Source organism: Anolis sagrei, chromosome 2 (genome assembly GCF_037176765.1).
Source record: "Anolis sagrei isolate rAnoSag1 chromosome 2, rAnoSag1.mat, whole genome shotgun sequence".
Classification (NCBI taxonomy): Eukaryota; Metazoa; Chordata; class Lepidosauria; order Squamata; family Dactyloidae; genus Anolis; species Anolis sagrei.
Window position 1 is genome coordinate 267293504 of NC_090022.1, and position 13309 is coordinate 267306812.

At 39.3% G+C, this 13309-nt stretch overlaps 1 protein-coding gene across 1 annotated transcript; it reads left to right on the forward strand.

The window, feature by feature from the left end:
• Positions 1 to 4346: 4346 nt before the first annotated feature.
• On the forward strand, positions 4347 to 12527 carry CD180 (CD180 molecule). The gene is made up of 3 exons (XM_060759666.2): positions 4347 to 4502; positions 9585 to 9751; positions 10543 to 12527. The coding sequence occupies exons 1-3, from the start codon at positions 4413 to 4415 to the stop codon at positions 12272 to 12274; spliced, it is 1989 nt and encodes a 662-aa protein (XP_060615649.2). The 5' UTR covers positions 4347 to 4412; the 3' UTR covers positions 12275 to 12527.
• The last annotated feature ends 782 nt before the right edge of the window (positions 12528 to 13309 follow it).

Below are 13309 nucleotides of genomic sequence, written 5' to 3' on the forward strand. Positions count from 1 at the left end.
GAGCGGGGGGGGGGGGCATTTACCTCCCTGCTGGAAAAGCCGGCTGAGGATTGTAATGGAGGCCAGTTAGGTTTTTATTAATTTTCTAAGGAGTCTGGGGGTTTGGGGGGGAGGGGGGTATTCCCACAGTTTACCAGGCTTATTTAGTCAGGTAGACTTGGGAGTATTCTGCAGTCCAGAACCAGAAATAGTGGGTTGATCCCACGCCTTCCAAAAAGGCGTGGAATAAACCCACTATCTAATTAATTCACTACAAACCAGGGTCTTCCTGGTTTGTAGCAAATTAATTCAGGACTGTCCAGAATGTTGTCTGCATAGCCTCTCCTTTATTGTGGTAGACACCACAATAAAGGTCCTATCTGGACAGGCCCTTCAGTGAATACCTCCCTGATGCTCTGAGGCAGGACAAAAACGATCAGAGCAAGTGGTGTTGGAGTGAAAAGTTGAGGGTTTTTTTCATGTTGTTACTGTTATTGGCTTCAAATATTTTCTGACTTATGGTGATCCTAAGACAAACCTATCACAGGTGTTTCTGTGCAAGAACTTTTCAGAGGGGTTGCCTTTGCCTTTCTCTGAGGTTGAGAGTCTGATTTGCCCATGGTTTTCAATGGATGAAAGGAAATCCAAACCTTGGTCTCCAGGGTTGTAGTCCAATGCTAAAAACAATACACCAACCATTCTGGTTTTATTGTGCAAGAAGTAGCTTTAACGCCTGGACACCCATCTCCACCACTTGCAAGCTAGTGCTACAAATAATGGTAAATCATTAATCATCATCATCTGAATGGAAGGAATGGAAAGACTGACTATTATTGAAGAGCAGCTACAATTTGCACCTGGCTGGATCATACTATGAGAGAGAACGAGACAGGAGAGCGAGACAGAGAAAACAGTATTACTTGACCAAATCCTATCTTAATAAAGCATATCGATTTCTAACAAAACCATTTGAAAGCAGTCCTAGAGAAAACTAGTGATGCATTGGATGAAGCAGACACACTAATCTATGCAATAAGATTTTTTTATGATCCAAGAATATGCCCAGCAGGATTAGATAAGAGCTCAGGCAAACGGTCAGATTCAGGGATTGAAGAAAGGCAAGGTTTGGTGATCTCATTCCTTTTAGTAATTAAATGGGCTATGAAGTAAGCAACAGAAAACACCAGGACAGGCATAAAATAGGATAATGGAAACCTTGCTGATAAAAATCACTTTATTTTATCATGGGATGAAATGAAATGAGAAGATGTCCTTGCTACAAGGAGAGGGCAGGAAGCAACAAACCTTGAGTTAAGGTTTAATGCAGTTAAAAAAGAAATTAGGTGGCCCACAGAAGGCTGAAATGTTGCCTGAGGTGAGGAGGGCAGCATGAGCATGCAAGGCTGGCCTTTCCTTTGCGGGTGCGCAGGTTTGAAAAGGGAGATATAAGGTGAAGAGACATGACCAACCTCTAGGCAAGCAATCTTTGAAAAATTGACAGTCTTATTAAACTGAGGAGTTTCTCACATCAACCTGTTGTTTCATCACAATCACATTATTTAAGCTAATGTAAACATAGAATTGTTGGACTGTTTTTTTCTCACCTCAGCACAATTATATAATGTTGGGACTTTGTTGATGTGAATTCCTGCAATCTCCTGCACATATTTGTCTCCTAACAGTGTTTGCTCTGTCTATTTTGGCACAGTCTTACAGTTTCAGTGTTTTCGCAAGACATTCCTCCATTTCATAATACTAAGGAGCTCATCACATTGATAAGCCTCCCCCCCCCCCCGCACCTCCTGTCCTGTTTTGCTGGCAATCACAGGTGAAACAGAAGGTGCATGGGGTGACTTGCGGTGAGCTGCATGCCCTCCCTCCTTCCCCTATCACATGGGGGAAGTGTAGCAGAATAAAGACAAGGCAAGTTCGTATCCTGTCGCTTCTTCTTCAAGCAGATGAAAGCCTGGTAGAATTGGGGCAAGGTGTGTTGGCACTTCCACCACTAGAAAGTGTAAAAACCTTGCATAGCTCCGTAGCTACCCAAAAGACAAAAGACTCATCACAGTGGCAATAACGCTTCTTGCAACACTTTCTCACCGCTTCGTGCACTTATAGGCCTGGATATGTCCAGATCTGTGACCGAAGAGGAGCCCCACAGTGGTAAGGGGCAAAAGGTTGTGTGATGAGGTGGTAAGACTGCAACAGGGAAATTATCACATAGCAAAGAGCAAACAAGCAACAGCAGTAATGGATTCATGGATGGGGTTTCCTTGTTAATGAAAAGAAGTAATCCAATCATGAATCATGTACAATGTAACTACAGGACAACCATCATGTCACGCTGTAAGCCTTTTGAATCGGTGCTTTAGCAGCATTGTGTAATATAGTCCTGAGGTAGACAAGAACCCACTTATATACTCACAAAACTGAAGTGGACATCTACCTGTTTTCATTTTTGTTTTGTTTTTTTCCCTGTGTTTGTATTCATTTTCTTGTTCTTTTGTTTCCTGTGTTTCCAGCCATTCCTGAACCTAATATGAATTGTAGTGGGTGCTGGCATTGGACTAGACACCCAATCTCACCAAAGTTGCCTATCTGTGCCTTAAATTATATTCATTGGATACATCTCTGCATCTTACCACCATTACAACAAAGGAGAAAGCTCTCTAGTTAACAATAGCTGGTGCAGGGTTTGGTCCCAACAGTAGCTATTGACATTAATATGGTGAACCTTCCATAGGATTAATGTTTGGAGTTACTTAAAATTCAGTAAGAGCATGTGAGATCTGGAAATATATTACCTCAAAATGGACAATGTGGTTGAGGGTACAAATCTCTTATTCCAACTAAGAAAGTTACTATAAGTAAACCAGTGTTTTAACTGACCTGCTAGCTTTCCATGTGCTTTGATAGTTATGTCGTGGGAGTCCACAGTGAGATAGGAGAGGCATGGGAGAGAGCCTTCTCAGTGGCTTGTCCCTTCCACACAAGGATAGGCTGGCCTCCTCTCTGGTATCCTTTCACTGGCAAGCAATGACACTTGAATCAAACAAGCATTTTATGAGTAATTTATTGCAGATAACATTTTATGAGCTATATGCACTCACTGTCTCCTGCAGTTGGGACCCTGTATGATGAGATCCTACTGTTGCACTCCAAGCCAGGAAGAAGCCCTCTGATTTAACAACACCACACAGCTGAGTAAAAATGCAAACAGTTTGTTGAAGATAATTAAAAAAGCATTAGCAGTCCAAAGAGGTAGGTAAATTAGCACTCCAAGTAGGTAGAAAGATAAGGAGGAACAAGTAATCCAGGAAATAAATCCATCAGAGTACATGAAAAACCAACACAAAAACTTCCAAGGTAAAACTCCAAAACATGAATCATGGAATCAAACAAGGTATAACATGACTATATCCAAGGCAAGACTGCAAGGTTCACCGCAAGGTCTTGATTCAGTTCCAACTTTGCTTCGTCTGACCACAGATTCTGTACTTGGCACTTATATCCCCTAATCTATTCTATATCCCCACCAGAAATGGGTTCCTTTTCGGCCTTGAATCTGTTATTAATTTCTCTCTCAACCTGGCAGAACACCTAAGAGATTGTTGTGCTATTCTGTTCTGTCTGAAAACAAGCCTTGTATCTCCTGGCTATTAATTTCTGCAGCTGGGGCAGGTGCCAAGCTTTTCTCAGGCTCAAAGACCTGGGAGTTCTCTGGTAACAATGCAGGTCCTCTTCCAGAGACCATCCCATCACCCCCAAACTCTTCAGGAACATTCTGATCAGCAAAGACATTTTGAACAGGAATCCCATTGTCATTCTCTGTATCTAAAGCACCCTCATCATTAGAAACAGCATTGTCATTCCCAACATCCAGAGTCCCCTGATCATTAGACACAATCACAGGCTGAACTCCAACAGCTATATCTTAAGTTACCTCTGAGATTGCTGATATTCTCCCTCTTTTTTCATGTGCATGGGTGGTGCACAATATACATTTCAAAGTTCATTTGGAATGATGATCCAAACACAGGTACACCCTCAGAAGTCTACTATCTCAGTATCGCATATACTTCATTTGGATTCTTCCTCTAATTTAGAAGCATGTGCCACTGAGTGCTCATCAGTCTGTGAAAGCCACAAAGGAAGCACAAAGAGCAAGACCTTTTCTTTCCAACACAGAATGCAGCAAAGGTGTGTGTGTGTGTGAGGACTGGTGAGAGGAGCACAGAAGAGGAACTGAAAAACTTCAACACACATAAGTCACTTGGCTGCAAGGGGAAATGACTCTTTATCTGTCGCTGCTCTTTGTCTCAGTCAGTTCTCCAGTTTGACAAAGCTTTCTGAAACCTGTTCTAGAAAATTGTTTTTCATCTTACTTCCATTACTGAAGCTCGTCTGCGTGGAGAATCTAATAAAGCTCCCTAATGGCCTTCTGCACGTCTTGGTGGGTTCTGATGGGGCTTTTAGGTGTTTGCTGTGAAGCAACCAAGCCAGTAGATAAGATGTGCACTGAGGTGAGTGATAACTTATTTGTCTCTCTATCAGGCAAAAGCATTTTCGAGAGAGAATCAATAATTAATTTGGAACGGTGAATACTTGCATGCTAACACTACGTTGCTTAAAGGCCAAGAGAAGGGCAGTAGATGGGACAGAAAAACACCAGGAATAACATTGTAACTTTTGAATACATACACTATATTTAGCTATGGTTGGAGAAATAGTTTTTTTCCCCTCCCTCTAGCAAATTTCCCTTTGGCAAAAGCAGATCTTCCCCAATCCTGCTAACACTTGCTATGATGATATCCTGTTTTTTTCAGGTTGACAGCAATAAAGTTGTGCCCTTGGTTTCATTTGGATTTGAAGGACAATCTTATGTGTGCCTGCACAGAAGGGACTACCGTGTGACACTAGTGCTTTGGATAGGACTTTCTTCCTCTCCTGTCACCTTTATGTCAGGGCCAGAAGAATTGCTTCCTCCCAGATCCATGGATGGAAACACTTCCAAGGGTGGAAGTATCCCACTGGATCCTAGCCATTGATTTCCATAATGTACACACTTCAGGAAGTATTAAAGCCTTGATCTGCAGCCTCAAATACACTTACTAGGAAATAAGTAGTAAGTGCACAATATTTAGCACAATATTTAGTTAGGCACTTACTCCCTAAAAATGTATGGCATCTCTGAGTATTTGCCATGATTACTGAATTATATGACTTACCAACCTAATACGTATATTAGTGATTTTGGCTTGGGGACTTTGCAAAACAAGTATGATGTTTTTAGTAGAGTTGTAAACCTTTGCCAATTTGGTACTGCTCACATGAGAATTAACAAATGACTTGATGAATCTTATCAATATTTGCATCAATTTAATTTTAGAGGGAAATCTAATTAATTTAATAGGTAAAAAAAACACATCCCAGCATACTAGTAACAACACTGGCCAACACACATATTGATGCATCAAATGATCTGCTGAATCCAAAAGTTGCCTGGGTTTTCCACTATCGGCTCTAGTTTTTGAGATACAGAACATATACCATTTACCACTCTTCATCTGCTAACCCATAAGAAATCATGATAACCATAATTAAGAAACTAGAGGTGATGTCTATCCAATGCAGTTTTCTGAATCAGCATCCCAAATATCTCCAGGAACAGGCCTAAACACCAAGATTTTATGGAGGTTTGGCTATGTAGTAGAATACTATTACTACTGTCCTTCTTTACAAATAACAACAAATATTTGCATAAATTTCTTATATCTATTTTATATTGCAAAAATGGCTATAGGTAAAGGTTATTGTCACCAGTTCTACCACAGCAGAAGTTTGGCTCCGGTGACCATGGTGTTTACTTTTTAGATGAAGTACTACTGCAGTGGTTCTCACCCTGTGGGTCCCCAGATGTTTTGGCCTTCAACTCCCAGAAATCCTAACAGCTGGTAAACTGGCTGGGATTTCTGGGAGTTGTAGGCCAAAACACCTGGGGACCCACAGGTTGAAAACCACTGTACTACTGGCAACATATGGGCTGGATCTCATGAAAAGTGTCTTTTATAAAAGCATGATGAATCTGTTCTAGAGGGATTTCAACTAAGTCTTTGATTTTCCAAATGCAAGCTCTAAACACAATGATGTGTTTTCTAAAGGAGTGGCTGAGAGAAGGGGTGGAAGCCATAGTAAATCAGACACTAAAATAAAAGATGGTAGAAATGGGGTTTTAGATACTTATACATTAGTGAAAATAGTTTGGGAAATAAACCAGATGAGCTTGAAGTCCTTCTGCAGGAAGATAGATATGACTTTATAGGTATAACAAAGACTTAATGGGATTTCATAGTCTGATGTGATTTAGTCAAAGGCGGTCTGTGCTGTGATATTGGGGTCCACATGAATAAGGAGTAAGGGGTAGTGATTTGTGTTCTTACTATGATCCAGCAAGTTGCCAGTGACATTCGTCTTGTTAGACTGGCACATAGGTGCCTCTATACCCCTGAGCAATGAGTCCCTTACCACCAGCACCTTTCTTGCTGCAGTTAGTTATTGACTCCTTCCTTGGCTTCCAGTTTCTCTTGTTGCTGGTCTCCTGATTAGGCATATACAACCACTCTTATCTTCAGAAACATGCAGAAAGTAATTGCTTAGTTGGAGTAGTTCTGAATCCCTTTTGTGTGGTCTCCTCCAGCTTTTGCTGGAGATCCTACATTAAGCAGGGGATCCGCTTAATGGCCCATGAAGCCTCTTCCAGCTCTTGATTCTATGATTCATTGCCTGTGCAAACAATACTTCTAATATTCCAGAACCACTGGGGTTTCAACATAAGTACTGGAAAGAATTGTTATTCAAGATTATTAATTGGGGAAGGATATATTTATACAGTATAGAAAAAAGGACTATCTTTGAGAACTTTTAAAAAAAATAACGTGTTTTTGTTATGTGGGGATATATTTCTGTTTATCGTATAGGACTGATATCTCATGTTTTTGTGATTGGAAGATAGGCTAATAAAAAACTTCCAAAAAACCGCAAACAATGCATATAAAGAAGTGGACATAACAAAAGAACTATTTTTCATGTACTGCACACAACATTTCACAGCATGTTTTTGGACTTTATATGACAAGGCTTTGGAAAGAGTTTGCTGGAAGTAGAGGGGTTGTAATGAAACCGACCACTGGTGCCTTTAATCTGTGTGCAGCCTTGGCTTCTGAACAGGTGCTTTCCTTTATAAGCAGTTTAAATGCACCTAATTTTGGCACAACTAGACCTTGGGGTGATGTTTTCCCTCCTCACATTTGGTGCCATGAACACAGAGCTCCTTTATAGCTATATTAGGCAGGACTAGTTCCATTTACACTAATAGCTAAACATTTCTTTCTGCTTTTCACTATATCAAGTTATTGCTCCCCTGTTTTGTGTAAAGTGTAGATTAAGGACCTGGTCAATGTATTTGCACATACTTCCAAAATTTCAAATTTCAAAAATAGCTGTTTACTATGGTAATTTTGAAATGCTGAAGTAATTAAATTAGTTTTTATAATGTAACTCTAAAGGAAGACAGGGGAGAGAGAAATGTAATCTGTGGTTTCTGTGCAATTTCCTTTTTTGTCATTATATTAAATTATTTTGATCCCATTCGTTCTACTATTCTTCAAGTCATCTTCTAAGAATGATTCACCTTGCCTTTTCACTGCATTAACAGTCTTTGCTTTAAATATCCTTTGTTAAAATGCTGTTGTGATGGTATCATGTGCCAGTTTAAGGAGATCATATGAGGATGCTAATATATGTACATAAATCTAGCTTTCACTGGAACATTTGCAATGCCCCTACATTTACATTTTCAAATGTAGCTTTGCAGCATTGAGAAAATAGAATTGATCTGTGACGGGCCATATTATAATATAATATACAACCAGACTGTGGTCTGTGCCCTGCATGAAAAAATAAATTAGATGGTGTAGGAGGCAATTGGCACTGAGGCTCCCTTCATACAAAATATGCTGCTCTGTTTTGCCCTCAGCTTTTAGCTGATGTTTCTAAATATCTTAAGAGGAATAATGGCACACAGACCCAGGGCACTCTTGTCATGCAGCTTATGAGATGGTTATATCCAGGTGTTTGGGATGCCACGAATAGTTAACATCAATAAAAAGTAGGCTAGCACAGGTGGGCAATAGCTAAGCATAATACAGAGACCTCAGGCTTGCTTTAATTATGTGTGTGTGAATAATACTGCCATAGATTGTGAATTACGACTCTGGACTTGGACTTGTCTCTTTTAAATGGCCTTTTAAACTTATGATGTTTTAATTAATGTTTAACTGTGTTTTTATTATTTATTTATTTATTTATTTACGACATTTATATGCTGCCCTTCTCACCCAGAAAGGGACTCAGAGTGGCTTACAAGTCATATGTAAATACATATATTATATTATCAGCATAGCACACTATTAGTATTATATATTGGTATATTGTACTATACTATTATACTGTAATATTATTAGTAATATTTCATGTAATATAAAATATATATTAATAATATCATATTATTATTATTAGTATTATATTGTATTACATTATAAATTTATCAATATTATATGTATATATTATATTATATTAATTATATTATTAGCACAGCACAGGAGAACAAGGTGGAAGTGTTGTTGGTATCTAATGGTTGCCAGATGTAAGCCACCTTGAGTCCCCCTTTGGGGCTGAGAAGAACAGGATATAAATGTCTGAAATAATAATAATAATAATAATAATAATAATAATAATAATAATAATCTATATAACAAACATGTACTGTTCATTTGTGGGATTAACATAACTCAAAAACCACTGGACAAATTGACACCAAATTTGGACACAAGACACCTATCAGGCCAACGAGTGACCATCACTCATAAAAACACTGAAAAACACAACAGAAGGGACTTAAAAAGCAAAAAAAAACATTAGAACACATGTGCAAAACTACATATATATACGCAAACACACATACACAGTGGAAGAGACTTAAAAAGCAAAACAAATAAGTATAATGCATGTGCATAACCACATAAATACACATATACACAAATATATACACATATACACATATATACACACACAAAACACATTCACACAGACTGAGCCACAGGAACGCATGGCAGGGGACAGCTAATAATAATAATAATAATAATAATAATAATACTGCACTTCAAAGCAGTTGAATTGCATTATGAACAGTGTTGTAATGTCAGTGTAGATGGGGTCTAAAACTTCAAAAGAAGGGACAAAATGCTCTTAAACATTGACTACTTGTATTTATTTCTGTAGCTACACATTGTGTTGTGCAACACTTCTATTTTATTCAACCCCAAGATGCTATAACATGTCAGATTCCTAGATAACATGCTGTTATGACAGACCTAACCAGCCTTACCAATGGAACAGTATTACATTTTCCAGTCTCTTGACTTCCATACTGCTTCACTAAATGGGTTTTACAGTGGCACAGTGCTTTCACTAAAACACAATACAGAATGTGTTGTGTCAGCATATGTATTTGTACAAATTAATATGTGTGCTTCTGTTGTTCACAGCTTATTACTAACAGAAGTTACAGTTGTGAAGGTTTGGAGCTGACCAAGATTCCAGATCAACTGCCATCCATGACAAAAGTTCTTGATTTCAGCTTTAACTTCCTGTATTCCCTTCATCCCTCAACATTCAGCAAGCTGAGGGAGCTGGTGTTTTTAGATTTAACAAGGTACTTTGGATCCTTGCATTTTCCTCTATTACATGGGTTGGATTTCCCCCCTCCATGTTGCAAGTAACAGTTTTATAAGCTGGAATGTGTCCAGAGGAGGGTGACTAAAAAGATCTGGAGAACAAGCCCTATGAGGAGCAGCTTAAAGAGCTAGACATGTTTAGCCTGCAGAAGGGAACGCTGAGGGAAGACATGGTGGCCATGTATAAATATGTGAGAAGGAGTCATAGGGAGGAGGGAGCAGGCTTGTTTTCTGCTGTCCTGGAGGCTAGGGTGCGGAACAATAGCTTCAAATTACAGGAAAGGAAATTACACCAGAACACTAGGAAGAACTTTCTGAGAGAGCTGTTCAGCAGTGGAGTTACCTGCCTGGACTGTAGTGGAGGCTCCTTCTTTGGAGGCTCTTAAACAAAGGCTGGATGGCCATCTGTCTGGAGTGCTTTGAATGCGATTTTCCTGCTTCTTGGCAGGGGCCTGTGAGGTCTCTTCCAACTCAATGATTGCATGGCCTGCGAGGTCTCTTCCAACTCAATGATTCTATGATTGTAAGACTCAGACCTTGACCATAATAGCAAAGTTCTCAAACCTGCCTTATAAAGTGCTGCATCCTGAAAGAATAACTGCTTGGAAACCCTGTAATTGTGGCAATGTAATCAACCTTAAGATCAGCCATGTTCATGCCATTGGGGGAATAGATTTGTTTTTCTAGTTTTGTCTCCACAGATGGTAGGATTTAGATAATAAAGCATAATTGTTGTGTGCTAATTCCAGAATTGTTTGTTATTTTTAAGGTGCCAGATTAATTGGGTATATGAAGATGCGTTTGAGAACAATTCTCATCTGGAAACTATAATCTTGATGGGAAATCTTCTTCTTTTCATCGGAAATACAGCATTTGCAGGACCTCTGTCACTGAAGCACCTTGACCTCACCCAAACAGGACTCACTGGTTTAAGATTTATTCCCATGCAAGATCTGGGTAGCCTGGAAATCCTGATACTAGGAAACAACTACATTCAATCTCTAAAGTTCCCATCAAATTTCAAAACTAGAAACCTAAAATATTTGGATTTTCAGATGAACAACATCCAAAAAATATCTGCTAAAGATGTAATGCTATTTAAAAAATTAAGCAATCTGACTCTCATACTAAAAGGGAATGATATTGTGCATATTGACCCTGGGGCTTTTAGCTCTATTTCTTTTTACAGTTTGGACTTGAGCGGTTGTGTTGATATTCCCATCATCTTGAAAGGTTTAGAAGGGGGTCGATCTGTTGCTCTTCATCTTGGGACTTTTTTGGATTCAGATGTACTTCCAATAAGTCCTACTGCATTGCAGAGCATTGGCAATGTATCTGTAGACCACCTCACTCTCCAGTATCGTACTTTCCTAAATCTCTCTTGTGAAACATTCAAGTGGTTGACTAAACTTCAGACACTGGACTTGACCCATACCTCACTCTCTGAGATACCTCTTGGACATCATAAGATAGATATGCTGAAGGAAATAAATCTCAACAACAATGAATTTGTCCACCTTTGTGACATCAGACCTTCTGCTTACCCCACTGTCACACATCTGTACATCAGAGGAAATTCTAAGGAATTGGATTTGGGTGCTGGATGTTTAGACTCTTTGTCAAACCTTCAATATCTTGACTTGAGCAACAGTCAGATAGAAGATTTGGACTGCTGCAGGAAGCAGTTCTCTGTGCTGAACACTTTGCAACATGTTAACATGAGCTACAACAAGAAGTTGTTTCTCCATAGTACAGCCTTTAATGGATCTGCTCACTTGAAGGTCCTGGATCTGGCTTTCACACGCATTGAAACCACTAATGCCTCCGAGGGACCTTTTAGCAATCTGCGTTTTTTGCAGATCCTAAACCTTTCGTTTTCTCAAATTGGTCCAAATATTCAGCACATCTTACAAGGTCTAGAGTCTCTTCGTGTCTTAAATCTAAAGGGAAATAATTTTGAACCTGAGACCATTCTGAATGGCCACCTTTTTCAGCAAGTGTACAATTTAGAGGTGTTAATTTTATCTCACTGCAAATTGTTGGCCATAGAAACCAAAGCCTTTTCCGCCCTCAGAAAGCTACAGCATGTGGACGTGAGCCACAACGATCTTATTACATTCAATTCAGGAGCCTTTTTTAATCTTAGGAACATCTATCTCAATTTTGCCAATAACGGGATCCATATTATCCCACGTGATATGCTGACTAATTTATCTGGCCAGAGCATAATCAATTTAAGTTACAATCCACTGGAATGCACCTGTTCCAATACTGGATTATTAACTTGGTACAAGCAAAACATAGATAAAATTGAAGGCTTTGAAGAGACAGTCTGCTCTGAGCCCAAGTCACTAGCTGGTACTAAGCTCCTCTTTGTAAATCTGTCTTGTGGGTATAGCAATGCGAAGGTAATATTGATTACCTTTGTTGTGATAACAGTAATTGCAGTGACCTTCATTCTGATCATATGCTTTTTACAAAGAAAATACCAACACATTTAAGCTCCTGAAAACAGGAAAGTACACAAAAGTAACTTCAAAGAAGATATTCATAAGAAGGAATTTACAAGGAAATGTCATTTTCTAATAGCACATTTATTTCCTGTTCTCATTTCCACTATCCTGATATGAGGTAGTTTAGGGGAAATTGTTGAAAAGATACGGGGAAAGAAGAAAGACCGTTCAGTTTCACATTCTCTGCATGCAGTTCATTTTGGCAGTAAAATGTTACAAAACCATGATTTACCACAGCAGGCAAGCCGTGTATGCCAAGCAGGTAAAAGGCTAATGGGCGCTTTCCTTGGAAAATGGGAAAAAAGGATAAAACTAGGTATGTTACAATGATTTTATGCCATATCATTCAATTCTGATAATTACGAAAAGGCTTAGAAATATGTTTGAGAGAAAAAAATGCAACTAGCAGTAAAGAAATATTATGTTATTTTTCTTCACTAATTATTAAGTTTTCAGAATAGCCGAGGAGAACAATTATAGTACACACATTGGGGTGGACAAAGAGCAGCCTGTGACCCATGACTCAAAAAACATTTGAGATTTTTTTTTTGGTCTCCCAGTGCCCTTCCGGGAATGTAGAGGCATTTTTGCCCATAAGAGACCATTTTCTAAAACAGGAAATAAAATGTCATAGAATAATAAGAAGTAAAAGGTCAAGGTTTCCACTGACATTAAGTCCAGTTGTGTCCGAGTCTGGGGGTTGGTGCTCATCTCCATTTCTAAGCCAAAGAGCCAGCATTGTCCATAGATACTTCCAAGGTCATGTGGCCAGCATGACTGCATGGAGTGCCATTACATTCCTGCCAGAGTGGTACCTATTGATCTACTCACATTTGCATGGTTTCAAACTGTTAGGTTGGCAGAAGCCGGGCCTAGCAGCAGGAACTCACCCTGCTGCCCAGATTTGAACCGCCAACCTTTCGGTCAGCAAGTTCAGCACCTCAGTGGTTTAACCCACTGCGCCACCAGGGTGCCCTCAATAAGAGGTAGTCATATGTATTTGGTTCCTTTATCTGCTTGTGG